This window comes from Psammomys obesus, unplaced genomic scaffold, assembly GCF_907164565.1.
Source record: "Psammomys obesus unplaced genomic scaffold, mPsaObe1.curated_primary_1811, whole genome shotgun sequence".
Taxonomy (NCBI): domain Eukaryota; kingdom Metazoa; phylum Chordata; class Mammalia; order Rodentia; family Muridae; genus Psammomys; species Psammomys obesus.
The window spans coordinates 2,657,703-2,677,058 of NW_026596051.1; the positions used below are offsets into that span (position 1 = coordinate 2,657,703).

A 19,356-nucleotide genomic window follows, 5' to 3' on the forward strand; every position below is an offset into this window, starting at 1 on the left:
TTGATCATCGTGTTTTATCACAGCCAACAGAAACCAAAGTAGGATACCATTTTACCAAAGTGTAATTAAAACTTAAAATCTACATTAGCTGTTTTCTTAGAAGCAGGAGTAATGGAGGGTGGGGGACTAGAATTGCCAGCTAAATTCTCTTTTCTCTTCCTCCTTCCATAGCACAACACGTCCAGGTGTGTGCACATTTGGGTGTGCATGCCCATGCACACAGAGACCAGAACATGCTGTGGAAGACAAAGGTTGAAAGTACCTGTCCTTCCTGCATCTCTCCCTAACTACTTTCTGAGACAAGGTCTCTCACTGAACTGTAAATTCATTGATTTCTCTGACTTGCTGCCACAAGTCAAGAGCAAGACCACACCCATCAAAAGCTCAAACTTCTAACTATGCAAACTGTATGTGATAGGAGAAAGCCTGAAGTGAGAATACAACTGAGGGGCTTCCTGCTCCTTAGAGGCAACTGCCTCTAAGTGTATTAAATTAAAGCCAATCTACTAAACATATAGAAAGCTACATATATCTATATATAAATATTTACATATTCAACACATTTAAATATTAAATATTTAACATATTTACATATGTTGTGCCAGGGTCAGAACAGATTCAACTGTGAGAAGATGGGCCAGACTACAATTCAAGCTGGCAGCAACGGACAGTGTCAACTGGTTTTAAAGGCTTGGAAGATCTAAGTCTGGGGGTAGGTGGGTGGTGGTACAGCAAAGTCTGAGTCCCTGAGAAAGCACTGGCTGCTCTTCCAGAGGTCTCGAGTTCAATTCCCAGAGCTCACATGGTGGCTCAAGATGGGATCTGATGCCCTTTTCTGGAATGCATAAATGCATGTAGACTCATGCATATATAAATGCACTCATACATATATAAATAAAGTTTAAATAACACTTTTGGTTAATGGGAGTGGTACAGGAGACAAGCTCCCATGGAAGCGAAGTGGCACCAAATCCATGGGTCTACTACAGAAAGGTGGCCTGGGGCTCTGCATCATGTTACTTTTCTAGAGCTCCCGGTAACTCTCAAGACTCCACTCCACACACAGCCTTTGTGCCAGAATAGAGGAACTACATATTCATTAATTGCTTGCAAGTGGAGGGCATAAAATTGCAGTGCACCGAAGTTAACAATGGACAAGGCTCTTTCCCCATTTTTGTGGTCCCCATGACACAGTTTCTAGTGTTACCAGCTAAAATTCATGAACAAGGGGCTACTTTTCAGGTGAAGCACTTTCTTTTTTTTTAAACACTAATTTATTATTATTTTCTGTTCACTGGCGTTTTGCCTGCCTGTGTGTCTGGAACTGTAGTTACAAACACGTGTGAACTGCCATGTGGGTGCTGGGAACTGTATCCAGAATTCCTCCAGAAGAGCAGCCAGCTTAACAGGTTTAGTTTTAAACAAACCTTAAAAAGATGTCCCACTTGAGTAAGTTACTGATCCCACAGGGAGATGGCTATGTTGGTAAAAAGTTTGCCATGCAAGTTAGAATCCATATAAAAAAGCTGGGAGTCGTAGCATCTGTACGTACTACCAACATTGCTGAGACAGACAGATTCCCAGGGCTGGCTGGCCAGTGAACCAAGCTAAGAGAGTGAGCTTCAGGCTCAGTGGAGGGAAAACTCAAAAGATGAAGACCCACATAGAAGGCAGACACCAGGTGTTGACCTCTAGCCTCCACATACACAGCCATTCACATCCACCCACAGTTGCTGGTACCATCCCTGTAGCACTTCATCAGACTGTCCCATTAGTTCTTGAGAAGGGCATCTCTTAATTATCAGCAGTTAAACTTGAAGGTGGGGCAACTATATAAAACTTAGCAGAATTTCAAGGACAAGTATGCTTTACAAAATTGTTTCGTAGACTGTCCTTAAAATGTTTTAAAACACCGTTACTAGAAGAATCAGCCTTTTCACTTACAGCACAGAATTCCTCAAAGGATATTCTTCCATCTCCATCTTTATCTGCATTTATAATGGTTTTGTCTACAATCTGCTGTAACTGTGTATCTTTCAGATTGTTCCCCACCATCATCTTCAACACCTGGAAGAGTTCCCCATTGGAAATATAGCCATCTTTATCCATGTCATAGATACGGAAAGCAACTAAAAAAAAAAAATAAATTAAAAGAAAAGGAAAAATCAATGCAATTATAAGGCAAACATAAAAATACTTTACATGAAAAGCAGTATTATGAAATATCTAAACTATGACCATGAAGATGGTAGTTTCTAAGAAGCAGAAGCTCCATACACAGATTGGCCTAACATAACTGAACTAGCAGGTTGAACTATGGAGTGAAGACTGCCCGGGCCAAATAACCAGTCTACCCTACAGCATGCGATATGCCTAGTCTCGAGAACATCTGCCTTCCCGCTTCGGCACTACAACAGTACACTGTCCAAATACACTAGCTGCAAACACCAGAAATGATTTTTCTTAAGAATGTAAAACTTCTATTATGACTGAGAAGTAAGTTTTAAAATGTGTTTAGAAGTAAAAAATACAACATGGAGTGATAGTTTAAGAAGGAAAATACTTACACCTCAACTTCTGTTCCTTATCACCTTTGACGCTGAACTGAGACACTCCTTCAATGAATTCTAAATAAAAGGTGAAAATGTTTACAAGTCACAACTTTAGAGAAAAGCAACATTTAAAAGTCTATTTCTTGTACAAAATATTAAAGATAGTGCTGAGTAATCAATAATGTCAATTTTTAAGCTTCTAAACACAGTATTTTATTTATTTGAACTTTTAATTTCATTTGAGTTGTCAAGATTAACTAATTAGAATTATGTGTTAATGGCTCATAACACTCAAAAACATGCTTTCAGGATATGTATTTAACCAGTTTTCTTTAGACTATGACAAGAAAAAGACTAATTTTTTTCCCCAAACAATAATCATTTTATATTTCCATTCCAAATTTCTAAATGTAAATACACTGTTAGAAAGTTCTTGAAAATTTCTTTATTATCTGGCAAATAATTCATAAACAAAAAAGAACATTGACAATTCTAGTTAAATGTCATTTAAAAGGATAAGATCAAAAGTAAAATGATACATCCATCAACCAATTTGAACAAAAGATTCTTCGGAGTCTGGCTGAAATAAAGCAGGCACAGGCTACCAAAACTGACCAGTATAGGTCTCATTCTTTAAAAAGAAACAAACAAGAAAAATACAGCTTTTAATATTGTTAAGCTGTTATTGACAAAGAAAATAGTCAATGTTTCTTTTTGTCATAGATTACACTGTAGATACCTTGATAACTTATGATGCAAAGAGAAAATCTAGGTAACACAGATTTTCAAATTTTAGCATAATCTTCATTTAATAAGATCACCAAGAAAAGACACAGTTTAAAAAACCTAGTTTCATGTTGAGTGCTCTAAACTAACTTGAAAAGGACCTTCGTTACCTTTGAAGTCTACTTCTCCGTTCCCATCTGTGTCGAATATGTCTATTACCCGCTGTACTAAAGGATTCTGTTGTAACTCAGGTAGAGACATGAACTCTTCCACACTCAAAGAACCAGAATTGTCCAAGTCAAGCTTCTTGAATCTCTTTCCCAGCCTTTTAATTTCATCAGCATCAACTAAAAAAAAGCAGAACAAGAAAGTTACAAGATTTTAACTTCTAATTTGATCTAAGAAGCTACAAATTTCTTCTAAGTAAGTATAACAGATACTTTCCCTCAGCTGCACTTCTGTTTGGTCCTGCCAGAGAATATCAATCACATGCTAGGTAGCCAGCTACCCCAGGGTAACACTGCTTTACCAAGCTACTCATGGAGGCCCCTGATACAGGCTGAATCAGTCTCTGCTCTGTAGCACGGTATCTTTATTTTCATCTTCATTAAGATGAACATTTAAAATATAAAAATACATTAAAATGGATACTACAAAAATAATCTATGGTACTAAAGTATAGATCACAAAGTCACAGGATAGTCCTGATGCTTATCCTAATTCAAAAGATTCACACACACACATACACACACACGTCTATAGTTTAGTAAATCACCTAACTCTCCAAGCTTATTTCTGTGGTAAAGCATAGAACACATCATATAATTTGGTGAATTATGCCCAAGGCTCTTGCAACAGAGCACACTGCAGAACATGGTGTTTGTTCACAATGGCAGTTGGGAGTTACAACTTACTGCACTTCCCAGAGTATTGAGAATGTCCATTTATATATATCACTCATCTAAGGGAAGACTAGAAACTCTAATTTCAAAAACACAGCATCTGTCCTCATTACCTAGAATATTTAACGTCAGCTTGGGAGGGAAAGCCATGAGCAGTGCTTTGGGGTGGAGAGCAAAAGAGAAAGAAGTGTTTGAAGTCAAGATCAGAGAACACAACTTCAAAAACAAAAAAGATGATGTTGTTCTCTTAATGCACTGCACAAGGGAGTGTGTTTACCAGCTCCACAGGAGTGGGCATCCAAGCGCTGCCTCCCCCTGCCAGCAGTGGATTAAACAGACATCAAACAAGATTTCACTTTCTGAAATGCTGGTTCTTATAAATCTACCGCCCATGAAGACAGCTCTCAAACAGAGTAAACGCATCCTGTTACCAACATTCAGTTTTTAGCATAGTAACAGGAATTCGTACTTTTCTTTCAAAAAAGAAGTATGTTTTTCTGAAACAATGTCTCACTACTATGTAGCCTTGGCTGGCCTGGAACTTGCTATGCAGACCAGGCTAGGCTTGAGCTCAGAGATCTGCTTGGCTCTACCTGAGCACAGATTATCTTTTGGTTTTCTTGTCTGTTTGTGCAATAGCTAAAAAGCTTACACATGTGGTGAACTTAGGTGACCTAAAGAATGACACACCTACGCTGAAGATTTCTTAAAAAGAACTGACTAGTTAAAACTTCATTATATACTTTTAATATATTCCAGATATAGTCTAAATTATCTTGGAACTTATTAATTACTTAATTACTACTTAACACCAACCTCTGTACCAGACCTAACACCCTCCTGATTAGGTTTCGGGTATACTGACAGAACAGACCACTGGCTTCCAACCCACAAGTTAAGGTTGTCAACAGATACCATCTGAGACCTACAGCAAAGGTTTCCCTACTTCACTGTAACACACTTTCCACAGATCCTCATCAATATATTTGGTAAATACATTGATTTAAAGCTTTACTTTGTTCGGCAGCTATCAAATAAGAGTTTAATGGTGAATGTGTTACTCGGTATAACTTGATTCTCTACTCCTGAACTGAAATCAGTTGTATTTGTATAGGGGATACTCTATATTCTTGTCGGAGTCAGAGCCGTGATTTACACTGGGTATATGTATGAGTGTGTGTATGTGTTTTCTGAGACAATACCTGTCCTGGAACACTCTCTGTCGACCAGGCTGGCCCCAAACCCAGAGATCCACCTGCTTCTGCCTCCCAAAAGCTGGGATTAAAGGTGTGAGCCACCACCGCTAGGCCCTACACAGAGTGTTTTTGCAATCTAACATGTGACTCAAAAGATTATCTATTTTTAGGAAGTCAGTAATCAGCTCCAAGTGCAATAACCGAGTACCTTCCCAAATGAGGAGTTTTCCCTGTGGTCAACAGTCTGCCATGCTATTCTAAACAGGTTGTTAGATGACCCTTATCTCAAGTGTGTCACAGCCACAGTTTGCCATCTTTCTGTCTTTTTCTCCTACCACTCTTCTAGCTTGGCATTCGTTTGTTCCGTTTCCTGTGACCTGGCTACTGTTAGTATAGAAATTCTCTGTGCAGCTAATCATAAACATTGAAGAGGCATATGTTCCTTCCAGTTCTATAGGGTGGCAGTGTCAAGGGGAACATCCTGGGACACTGAATGGCCTCAAATGGAAGCCCTGAGGCAACAAACATCCCTCCTAAATCGTAAAAACCTTCCATGTATGCCAGGAAGACACACTTAAGGGTATTCTTTCAGAGTATTGTGCTGCCTCGTGACATCCCAACTTGTGAGATAAAACTTCAAATATAGCAAGAAAGGAACCAAATACCCCTGGTTGAAAGCAAGGAAACTACTGCAGCAGCACAGAAATCTAATACAAACAAACCCCGTCAGCTCACATAAAGGCCACAATGTAAGAAAAGAATGGGAAAAAAAAGACTAAAATGGGAAACCAAAATTTCAGGAGAGAAGAATGTGCTGGAGGGAAGCTAATTAGTAGCTGATTTTATGTTTTATAGTTATGATTCTACCTGGAAAGCTACAAGCATTTGGGGAAATGGGGAACAGCTGATATCCCTGAATGGTTTATTCATTTATTTGTTTACATACTGCAAGTTTCAATTGCAGTCAATCGAAAAATGAAAAACAGTCTAATAGGAATTGAAAAGCAACGCAAGAAACAAAGACATTACTAGTTTAAAAGGAATTCATGTGTTTAACAAACTAGCAAACTTGAGAAGGAAAAGAAATATTAAGAACCAAGGAAGTAAATCTTAGAGACACTGTTGGAAACGGAAGTGAGTTCTGACACCCAGCTTTGTTCAGCCCTCTATTCTGGCTTCCCCTCATCACTCTCTCCTCCCTAGGGACCCTCAAGAAAAGAAAAAGTTCTCAACCAAAGTTTGAGAACTTTGTGGGAGCCTAAGGGGAGGTGAGATCTGATATCACCTCTATTCCCTGAACAAAAACCCTGCCGGAAACTTCCTCAACTGGATCTGCACCCCTTTGAGAACCCTTTCAGGGTTCACTGGCTTTATTAATTAGAAATAAGAAATGTCCATTTGCAAGAGCATTTCGCTCTCTCCTCAGCAGCCCGTGAAACAAGAAGAATACTAGCTTAAGTACACCCCACACTTCACTTTCTGGTCTCCGGCTTACACTAGACACTCATCAGACTACACCAACTTCAAGAAGACTGGGTTATGTGTTTTTAGTTTCTTTTTAGTTTATTCTCCTAACATTGCTGATTTCATGTAAATACATTTATCTACTGGTCTACCAGCCTACATCGATGATTTGAATAATGTCTGTGTCTTTATGTGTGAGACTACAATACAGCTTTGTCTCAGTCAACCTGTCCTTATTTTTTTTTCCTCACCCCCTTCTACTGCTTCTAAGAACCTGGGTTGTTCAAGCCTATCCTAATCAAAGCACAGACATGTAAACTGATTATCAAACTAACTTTCCACTAAGGAAAGAAATGCGAAAGAGTGAATTCTGTATGCAGCAGTAAGGTTTATTTAAGGCAGACAAAGTTTGGTTTGGCAGAATGCTACACCATAAACGGGTAATCCTGACTTCACTTTTGTTAGAACACGGGCCTCTCCCTATAAGACAGTAGTCACTTGTAGAAGGCCACACCTCCCTACAGCAGCAGCCCCCATTTATGGTCCTAACCAGGACCCAGGACATAGCTCCTCCAGGCTCTCTAGATTATTCAGACTTCCCCACTGCTTCATCTCAGTTTTTCCTCTGCCCCTTTCTCCTCCCTTCTCCGATTTTCTTCTCTCCCTCTTTCCAAATTTCCTTTCCACTCTTCCTCACTCTATGAAGTTCCTCTCCAGGTCTTAAAGGGAAGCTCTCTTTCCCTTCAGACACCAGTATTCAGAATATCAAGCAGGAGGATCAGAAGCTGACGGTCAACTTTGGTTCCACGGAAAGTGCAAGGCCACCTATATACACACACGAGACCAGGTTTCAAAAAAGGAAGCCAAGAATTACTAAGCTAGATGTGGTGACACATGCCTATGAGCCAAGTCCATGGGAGGCTGAAGCAGAAGAGCTTAAATCCAAGGATCTATACCACTACAGGTCAGTCTGAGCTACATAGCAGAAAAGCACAAACTGGCCCCCGAACATCCCCAAAAACACAATGGTACAAATGAATTCAAACTGAAAAGAGTGATTTTTAACCCTGCAAAACCCAAGTCATAACTCTCTGCAAGGCAAGAGTATCAAAAGGAAGCAGAACCAGTCATAACAAAAGGGCTACCAGGGATGTTTCTACTGTCAACAGCAGAATGATCGGGAACCTGGGAAGCTTCAGACTGTGGTAACCTACCAACAGTCTCCATTCCAGTTCCAAAGAACCAATCCTTTCCTGTAAAAGCTCTTTCACATGACAGTCTTGACTTCTTTCAAAGAAGACATTAGCTACCTGGTCACCATCAGTCCTTAATGCATGAATTACTAAGACTCCACTTCTTTGTTTTAGTTCTCTGATATCAAGTGCTCAGCCCATCATGTTCATGCTCTGCATTTCTGACACCCAACATTTCTGAATAGCTACTTGGTGTTACTAAGGTTCTTTCTTAAAAAGCACTTTATTTATGTGCCAGGAAAACTCATTAGACACCGTGTCTGTTTCTTTTCTGTAGTGGTTCCTTCCTTCCTCCTACTCCCCTGGCACAATCAGCCAGTCACTGCTCCATTTCCCTGTAAGTGCACACCCATATCTACATCTTCTCTGAGCCTACTGTGTTATGCAGGGCTCTGCTACAAATAACTAAGTTAAATTAGTTAGCTGACAGACTAGTTTTTTGTTGTTATTTTGAGACACAGGTTCATTACATATTCTATGACTTCCAACTCATGATGCTCCTTCTCCCACAGCTTCCAAAGGCAGAAATTACTGATGTATGCCTCCTTACCTGGGTCTAGGGCATTGGTTTTTTTTACTTTTATTAATTACAGTTTATTCACTTTGTATCCACCTGTAGCTCCTTCCTTCTTCCCTTCCCAATCCCACCCTCCTTCCCTCTTCTTCCATTCCAGCTGATCCTAGTCTATCAGGTCTCATCAGGAGTGGCTGCATTGTCTCCCGATGTGGCCTGGTATGGCTGCACCCCCCCCCCCCCAAAGGCGGAGGTGATCAAAGAGCAGGCCAATCAGTTTATGTCAGAGACAGTCCCTGTACCCATTATTAAGGAACCCACTTGGACACTGATAAACATACTAAAATCTGTACACCTAAAGAAGCTAATCAAGAAAGAGGACTCTGGTAAGATACTCAATCCTCATTTAGAAAGGCAAAGAGGATGGGCATCAAAGGAACAGGACAGGAGCCTACTACAGAGGGCCTATGAAAGACTCTACCCTGCAGGGTATCAAAACAGATGCTGAGACTTATAGCCAAACTTTGGGCAGAGTGCAGGGAATCTTTTGAAAGAAGGGGAAGATAGAAATAGATAGGAGGGGACAGGAGCTCCACAAGGAGAACAGAACTAATAAATCTGGACACAGGGGTCTTTTCTGAGACTGATACTCCAACCAAGGACCATCCATGGAGATAACCTAGAACCCCTGCACAGATGTAGCCCATAGGCATTGATTTTTAATGCTGGAAGACAAACGGAAAGGGAAAAGAGACACAGTAGGCAAGAAAGAAGAGTGGAGGGAGGGAAGGCTACAATAAACTTTTAAGAACATTTATAAGCCACACTATGAAATTGTACTACCAATAAAGTACTGCCTACTCTAAAATCAGGAAGCTACAAGGTGAACGTTAAGTTTCTAGCTCCAGAACATTGCAACACAAGAGAACAAATCACACCAGACTCTTACAGTTAAAAAAACAAACCCCAGGTCAATTTTACCTTCCAAACCTCACATAAACAAAGTGGCACTTGAGAACTCGGGCTGCCCAAGAGTCCTGCTGGTTTTAAAGTTTCTGAATATCAGAGCACGGTCTGAATTATGCTCACAATTGTTGACAGTGAAAAAGGAAACTGGTTTCCACACTAACAGACCTACTATAACTAGAAAACTGACAGGTATTGTGCTTACAAAAGAGATTATTAAAACAAACAAACAAACAAAAAACCCACCACCACCAAATGTCAACTCCAAGAATGAAGCTGTTCAGAGAGAACACAATTACAATTTGAAAACCAGGCACAGCAGGTACGTAAATAGCAGGGCAGACAGGACTAAAGTAACACAACTCTAAAGTATAAAAACAATAAAAACATGACCAAGCACACGAGTCATATGCTGTTATTTTATCAATGAAATATAAAGTACGAAAGAATAAGTGCATTTTATGCATCAAATATTTTTCAAAATTGAATTTCTAACCCCCAAGGTTTAACATGAATTACAACACGCTAAGACAGAAAAGTTATCTTAAAGGGCCATCCACAAGAACAGAACCTCCACAAGGCACCTACACACGCTACCGCCAGTACTGTGCACACACGCAGACCTAAATGCTCTCCAAGCTCTTACTACAACACTGTTCAAGTAAACCAATTCCAACTCTAAATTAACATCCAACCTTTCAAATATTAAGCTTCCACCTAATGTATATATGAATTTAAGACTTAGGCTGACAAAATGACTCTGAGAGTAAGGGGCCTGAGGAGAGGAGTTCAATCCCTGGAACTCACATATAGGAGAGAACTGACTGACTCCACAGTTTTCTAACTTCATGCATGTTCCATGGCATGTGTCCACACATGTACACCATATACACACAGTAAGACTAACCAGGCATGATGTGGTCATAGATAGGAATGGCCCCTAAGAGGTGCATAGATTTCAGTGGTTGGCTACCAGGGAGTGGTACTATTTGAAAGGATTAGGAGGTATGGCTTTAAGCCAGGCCCAGCAGCATTATCTCTTCTGGCTGCCTGCACTTGCTTGTGGGTGTGGAACATTTAGCTCTATCCAGCAACATGTCTGCTTGCATACCTCCATGGCTCCTGCCATGATAATGGACTAATAAACCTCTAAAACTGTAATAGGCCCCAATTAAATGCTTTCTTTTTTAAGAGTTGCCATGGTCACGGTGTCTCTTCATAGCAACAGAACCATGACTCCTGTATGCACTTAATCCCAGCACTCGAGGAACAGAGGCAGGCAGATCTCTATGAGTTCAAGGCCAGCCTGGTCTACAATGCAAGTCAGGGATAGCCAAGGCTACACAGAGAATCCCCGTCTCAAAAAAATTAAAAACAAAACAAAACAACAACAAAAAAACAGACTAGGCACAGCTACACAGTGAGAACTGGCTTCACAGACAGACAGATCACAACAGACAAGGGGCTGGCAAAAATTGCTCATCCAGTAAAGGTGCTTGCTGCTACATCTAATAACCTACCTCATTTGGATTTTTTGAACCCGTATGGTGCAGAGAGAAAACTAATCCTTGTTAGTTGTCCTCTGTTCTCTAACTGACAGTGTGGCACACATTTAACTCCTACCCACACATATGTACAAATAAACAAAATGTAAATAAAAATAAAAACATGCCCAAATTTATGAAGAAACATGTATAGTATCTAAAGAAGTCTTTGACAACTGACTTTAAGATTTATTTGTTTGTTTGTTTGTTTCTTTGAATGCCGTTTTCATGCACACCAGAGGAGGGCATCAGATTCTATTACAGATGGTTGTGAGCCACCATGTGGTTGCTGGGAATTGAACTTGGGACCTCTGGAAGAGCAGTCAGTGCTCTTAACCACTGAGCCACCTCTCCAGCCCGACAACTGACTTTAATTCTAGAAATCTTCAGGTCTTCAGACAGTCACCCCCTCACCATTCTATCAGGATCCAAAATTCTCAACTTTCAAATTACAAAATACAAATTTAACATGTTTCTCCTTCCTGAATATATGGAAGTAGATTCTACTCTCCAGGCCAGGTGGCAGCTGATCAGTTATATGATAAGTTCTAGCCCACAAAATAACAGTTTTCATGTTCTAATTCCATTTCTCCAATGGTTTCAGGAATTCTAGGTACAGCAATTAACATTACAAAACAAGAGTCCAGACCCGTGAATCAACAAGAAAAAAATAACCCAACAACAACAACAACAACAAAAAAGATTAAATTCACTTTGAAAAGAACTCTTTCTTAGGTCAGAGATTTGGAGGAGGTTTTAATCTGTAATTACAACATTGTGCATATATTAATAACAAAATCTATTTCTTAAAAATATTCCCTACTCTGGTAACTTAAATAATGTGTGTTCCATGAATTCTCCATTTTAAATGTAGGCTATACTTTATATAAAAACAGTAAGTACACACCACTGAGGTGTACTCCCACTACACACAGATTTATAAGAAAAAACAAATGCCTGTTGCTGTTATATTCAACTTACAGTGTGAGCACATTTCCAAAGGGTAACTCGCCTCATTTCCCTGGGGGAGGAAGAAAGAATCAATTAGTTATGAGATACACCCAAACATCTTTAGAATATTAGACAGCTATTTTATATGACAAAACAGGTAAATGAGGCATAAATTAACATATTTATGTTCAGAATTATAAACTATACTTTTTAAATGGTAAGAAAACATATTAGGTAATATGGTTGACAAACAGTAAGTCCTTGTTAAGACATGCAACCATTTGACTGAAGTATAATTTAAGTATTTTTAATACCATAAACATTCTACACACAAAAATCCCCATATTAGAGACTGGCAATGCACTCAGTTGTCTGGCTGGGTGAACTATGTTTGTTTTATTTATTTTTCTGAAACACTGTTTCAAGGCTCAGGCTGGCTGAACTTCTTATATAGGTAAACAAAGATGCTGAACTCCTGAATCTCCTGTCTCAGTCCTCTAACTACTGGGATTACAGGCTTGTTGCCAACACATCAGGCTAATAAACTTATTTTGATAAAAAGCTCAGAGTGAGAACATTCCTGTCATTTCTGCTTAAAGTTTAATGAGGCTGTAAAATGAACTGTTAAGAAGAAAATCCTTGTTATCAATTACACCCATTCAGTAAAACTGCATTCTCAAAATCCTGTACAACTGAAATATTACTAACATGTTAACAGAACGTTAAGAAACAGCCCGCCATTTAAAACTTACTTCTAAGTATTTCTTTATATAAGAAGTCATCCTGTTCCTTAATTTATGTACTCTCCCGATACTAGAGCAGGGAAAGAGTGTTCTAGGAAAAACACAGGCCTAGGTTTCCTAAAGCTAACATGTTTTAAACTTACACAAGAAAGTCTGCAGAATTCAAACATTGTACAATATGACCAACTTATTCACAAGATCACTCGATAATAAATAAATGCATTTGTTTGATGTTCAAAATAAACTCTATATCTGGATTTTGGACATACAACTCTGTCTGGCATGGAACTTAATACGTATACCAGGCCAGCATCATAGAAACCTGCCTGCCTGTGCCTACCATGTACTGAAAGTGTGTGCCACTATGCCCAGCATAAGAACTTGCATTATACTGATCAAAAAACAAAGAAACATATGAAGTTGAACTCAGAGATCCACCTGCCTCTGTCTCCCAAATGCTGAGATTAAAGGTGTACACCACCACTGCCCAGCTGTCAACTGTTTTTAAAATGACTTTAGAAGATGAAATTTTCAAAATGGCCTGTTACTTTAGTCTAACATAATTCCCATACTTAAAAAAAAAAAATGTGTATGCATGTTTGGCCTGCAAGTATGCCTAGTGCCTTTGTAGGGACAGGCTAACTGCCATTTGGGTGCTAGGAATCAATCAAATCTGGTCCTCTGGAAAAGCAGTAAGAGCCCTTAACAACTACCCCCTCTTCAGCTATCACATACTTTCTTATTTATTGGCCATACAAAAATAGAAGGCATTATTTTATGTCTTCCTCTTAGAGAACATACTATATCAGTACACTTCAAGCTCCCCAGCAGCAAACACTTGCTTTGTATACTATATCCTTTAGAGAAGGATACAGAAAACATTTAAATGTTCTTATCAGTAAAATATGCTTTCATAAATGTGAACTCAAACTTTATTCTGATGGGAAAATGCTGACTACTGAACCACTATGGACGAACTTTCAACAGACCATTCGCAAATAGGTGTTTCCTCTATGTGTCAACCCTCAATTTGCCCAAGAGCAAGACCTCAACAGTAAACAAATTCAAAGAGTTTGGGTACTATATCCAAAACAGTGTTTTACAAAGCAACCAGTATACTATGCATAATCGCTGTACAAGCATTTAAGAGTCAGGATTTTAGAATACAATCCAAATATATAAGCTATATGTTTAGTATTGTTGGATACAACAAAACTTTTATTTAAAATTTGTTTAATTTTATGTGCATTAATGTGAAGGTGTCAGATCCCTTGGAATTGGTATTACAGACCGTTGTGAGCTACCATGTGGGTGCTGAGAATTGAACTTGGGTCCTTTGGAAGAGCAGGCAGTGCTCTTAACCACCGAGCTATCTCTCTAGCCCCAGAAAAAGCTTTTATACAAGAAAGCTTTCCAAGTTCACAGAGACAAAACCTGCAGGCCTTCCCATATGCTGCCTCCAAACAATGATATTGCTCTTCAAAGGAAATCTTACAAAGTCTTAAGATCTTTCAGATTCCTCAAATGTGTTGACTTTATTACCTTTAAGTTAAAACTAAATGAAGACATTTTAAAAATAGAATGAGCTAATAGATATCGAAAACACTCTAGAAGTTAACTGAATTAATTATGGGTGGAAAGGGGGAACACAAACATTTACGAGATGAAAATAACATTAAAATGACATGTGAAATTACACTGATGTTGCTAGCTCCTTGTTAGAGACTTCACATTCATAATCTCATTTACTCTCCAAGCTATCCTTCAGGTAGGTAGGGTAACAAGGTTAAGCAACAAGTATACAATAATAGACAAAATTCAAACTAATTTTGAAGCTAATAAAACCGTAATACCAATACTTCTAAGTTTGTTCCACAAAATGTAAAGGGAGGATCACTTTCAAATTAGTTTCACAAAAGCAGAATCATGCTAACATCAACACCAAATACAGCAGTGGTTCTCAACCTGTGGGTTACCAACTCCTCTGGGGATCAAAGGACTCTTCCAGAGGTCGCCTAAGCCCATGGAAAAACAGATATTTACATCACCATTCATGACAGTAACAAAATTACAGTTATGAAGTAGCAACACAAGTAACTATGCTTGGGGGAGGTCACCTCAACATGAGGAACTGTATTTAAAGGGTCTCAGCATATAAGGTTGGTTGAGAACCACTGAAATAAAGAGAACACAAACAGAAAACTACAGATCTACTTCCCTGAAGAACAGAGATGCAAATATTCTCAAGATATTTGCAAATTGAATTCAGGAACACCTTAAGATGACCATGTATCATGACCAAGTGAACTACATCCCTGAAATGCAAGGTTAGTTCAACATAGGCAAACTGATAAATGCAATACATTACATAAAGTTAGAACAAATGTCATAAATATCTATCACAATGGATGCAGAAAAGGCACTTGACAAAGTTCAACTAACTTTCATGATAAAAGTCCTGGAAACATTAGGAACAGGTGGAACATACATCAAAATAAAGGATTTCTAGAATAAGCCAACAGCCAATACCAGATTAAATGGAGAAGAACTAAGAGCATTTCCTCCAGAATCAATAACACATATGTCCACTCTCTTTTCTTACTCAAGGAAGTGTCCAAAATCTTAACTAGAGCAACATAGAGGAGAAAGTTATAAAAGGGATAACAAGTAATCAAACTGACCCTATTCTGTTTAAAGACCTTACAGATCCAACAAAATGCTCTGAATAACCACTTTCAGTAAAGTCGTACAACGCAAAGTCAATGTATGAAAGTCAGCAAGCAACCTTCAAATACTCAATAAACTCACAGAGAAAGAAATTAGGCAATGCCCATCAAAATACCAATGACATTCTTCAGAGAACTAGAAAACAAAAAACAAAACAAAAACAAACAAACAAACAAGAACTCATATGGAACCAGAGAAAACCATGAATATCCAAAAACAAATGTGAAGAGAAACAGCACAGCTGCAAGTATTATGATAACTGATCTCAAACTATACAAGGGTTACAGTAACAAAGACAGCCTGATACTGGCATAAAAAAGGACAGACCAATGGAACAGAATACAGGACTTTAAAAGAACCAAAGCTATGGGTACCTACTTCTTGAGAAAGGTGTCAAAAACATGCAGTGGAAAAAGATTATTCAACAAATGGTACTGGGCAAACTGCCTATCCAGACAGAAGAAGGAAATTAGGTAGGATCTTTCACCCATTCATAAGATAAGGAACAAAGGCCTTATCTTAACACCTGAAATGCTGGCTCCCCTAGAAGAACACAGAGGGAAGGCCCTTCAAAATACAGGTTTAGGCTAGAACTTCCCAAGAGCATATGTAAGTAGCCACATGAATAAGCAGAAGGAACTCCATGAAAGTAAAGTTTCTAACAGCTAACAGACAACCACCGGATAGGAGAGAAACAGCCAAGTAATCATACTCCAGACAGGAAAAAACTGTCAGTAACTATACTCCATGCAGACTGGAGAAAACCATCAGTAACCATACTCCAGACACGAGAAAACCATCAGTTAACCATACTCCAGACAGACAGCTAATAGCCAGAATTTTTAAAGAGCCACAGAAATTAAACATCAAATCAACAAATGGTCTAATTAAAATTATAGACACACATACCCCCAAATATAAAGAAACCCCCACAAATAACCAGTACCTATTCTTTTAACTGTCCAGCATCCCTAGTTACCTGTGAAATGCAAACTAGAACCACTTTGAGCATACCATCTTGCCCCATTATTGGTTAGCATTAAGACACCAAAAACAAATGTTGGCAAGGATGTGAAGAAAGGAGAATCCTTAGTCACTGCTGGCAGAATGCAAACCAGTACAATATTATAGAAAACAGTATGAAAGCATCTCAAAAAACTAAAAATAGAACTATAATATGACCCATGAAAACACTTCTCAGCATACCCCCAAGGTATAACTAAACTATCACAGGGAGACTTGTACATTCATGTTCCTTGCTGCTAACATTCAGAAGAGCAAAGAAAGAGAACCAGGCTAGGAGTGTCCTTCATAGATAAGTGGACAATGAAAATGTGATATATACATATCATATATGTGTATATTAAAATAAAATGGAATTTCCAGTAAATTCCATGAATCAGAAAATAATCAATACTAACCAAAGCAACCTAAGTTCTGAATGACAAATGGCACGTTACCTCTCATAAGCAGATCCTAGTCTGTACACATGTGGGGTAAAGTCTGAAAAAACTGGAAAGGAAGCCGTGAGTGCTGAGCCCAGGGTAGAGCAAAAGGATACATGAGATATGGAAGAGGAAACAGATTGAAGAGGATACAGGAGGGATAAGGGGGTAAGAAAAAAGTGTTGGAATGAAGGGGAAAGAAAAATCACTAAAACAGTTTGGAAATACTATAATCATATTTAAGACTTTGTATGCTAACTTTAATTTAAAAATAAAAAGCTCAGCTTTGTCACAATATATCATTAAAAGTTTATATGTCTTATACAAGAGAAACATGAAGTTATTAAAGCATTTTCCCACCCGAGAAAACATACCCAAGAGGCTAAACTAGCACAGCTATGTTGACTGGCTAGCACAACAGTCATAATTACACAAGCATGGAGAGCAGACAGCATGCACCAGGTGAGGGGTGCTGACAAACAAGTGAGAAAATGTCAACGGTATGATGTGAAACTGTCTTATTCAACTCTTCCTGTTGGCCGCAATACTAACTTGGTACTTGGTTCTAATTTTACACAAAATGCATATAATCAACCCCTAAACTAGAATATTCCATGGGCATAACATCGCCAATTATCACAATTGAAAAAAATAATCTCCAGCAGAAAACAAAACAAAACAAAACAATAAAGCAGGCCAGGTTGTAGAAACCACACTGACCAATGGCTGCGAGGGCTGAAGTACAAAGACAGAGAGTGACCAAAGAACACTAATGTTTGGAGGGATGGGGATATTACAATCACATGATAGATGAACCTAGAAGGACACTGTAAGACAAGCACTTAAATTTTGAATGAAAAATCTGTAGTATCCAGAAGGCAGATGATAAAAGCACTAGAAGAATTAAAGGAAAGTACAACCCACAGGGGGAAAAAAAAAAAACGTATTAGTCAACAAACTATGGCTCAGGCCAAGCTTGGCCTAACACCAGCTTTTTATTCATACAACATAAACCCACCAAAAGTGTAACAATAGTAGACTCAAAGATTTGTGCAACCATCACCACAACCCATCACCCCTCAACGTTTGTAATCCTCCAAACACCATTGACACCATCCATGGGAAGCACCATTTTACCTCCTGGCTCTAGAAATATTCTGGCTCTAACATATGAAAACACACACAATAAGTAACTGGCTCTATGTAATACATTCAGCTTTAGTTCAAATGGCTACATGAAACCAATATATTGTTCAAGCATGGTACCCCACCCTTGTAGTCCCAGAATTCAGGAAGCTGAGTCAGGAGGACTGCCAGTTTGAGGCAGCCTGAGCTACACAGTAAAAGAAAAGAACCAGTGTGTGTCTTTTTACTGCTTGGTAATGTTTCATCATATGAAACTACATCATGTTGTATTTACCCACTCATCTGGCAAAACAGACATTGGGACTCTTTCTACTTCTTACCTACCCTGAATAATGTTATTATGAACATTCATGAAGAGGTTTTTTTTTGTTTTGTTTTGTTTTGTTTTGTTTTGTTTTTTGGTATTTTTAGGGAGGAGGCAGGAAGACCTGACCAATGAATAAATAAAAAGTGGAATATCCAATATAACAAAAATTGTCAACAATAAAAGAATTATACTGATTCTTTTTTAGTTTTCTCAAACAGTCTTTACCACATTGACCTCTAATTCACAAACCTGTTCAGCCTCCTAAGTGCTTAGATTATTACAGACATGAACCTCTTTGCCCAGCTAATTATACTGATTCATGGGGCATAGATTCACCGCAAGAATACTATGCTAAAGATGCCAGTTGTAGACAAACATGCGAAGAACATTTATAAAACAGAATTCAAAGATCACATAGTGATTCTATGTTTAGCATTTGGTGGGCTGTTTCCCAAACAACTGTAACGTTTATACTCCCAACAGCAAAATTTTCACATGCTTGTCATACTGGTGGTCTCTTTGATCCAGCATATTTATATGAAGAGGATGACCAGAGAGGAAGGATGAAACTTGGTAAGGCACTGAAAGGCAGGTATAGTTTTCACTCATCAGTAATCAGTGAGCTCCATTCAGAACATCAAGCACAGTATTAAACAAGTAACTGCTAGTGCTTTCAGGCCTAGCCTTTGGTGAAAGTAGGCTAGGGCCAGGTTACAAGAACTTAGCCTTCAGATAGGAACAGGGTCTTTATCTTGTGTAGAAGAGCTTCTGAGGAAACAATGAAACCTAAGGGAAAAGCCTACTATAAGGAATGTAGCAAAGATTTTCCTCTCAAAACAAAAGGCAGCAGAGCGGAGGAAATCATTTCCCACACTTCAGTGTCTGAGGTAGTGGTCCTCTCCTGACAGGCAGGCTCAGGA

General features: G+C 38.7%; 1 protein-coding gene across 1 annotated transcript in view; it reads right to left on the bottom strand.

Annotated features, from left to right (window-relative positions):
* Positions 1-19,356, bottom strand: part of Ppp3r1 (protein phosphatase 3 regulatory subunit B, alpha) — a 35,138-nt gene that overhangs the window by 2,469 nt on the left and 13,313 nt on the right. The window contains exons 2-5 of the mRNA XM_055624230.1: positions 12,099-12,138; positions 3,449-3,625; positions 2,568-2,627; positions 1,945-2,129 (exon numbers count right to left, since the gene is read on the bottom strand). Of these exons, the coding sequence (XP_055480205.1) occupies positions 1,945-2,129; positions 2,568-2,627; positions 3,449-3,625; positions 12,099-12,138 (462 nt within the window). The remainder of the gene's footprint in view (positions 1-1,944; positions 2,130-2,567; positions 2,628-3,448; positions 3,626-12,098; positions 12,139-19,356) is intronic.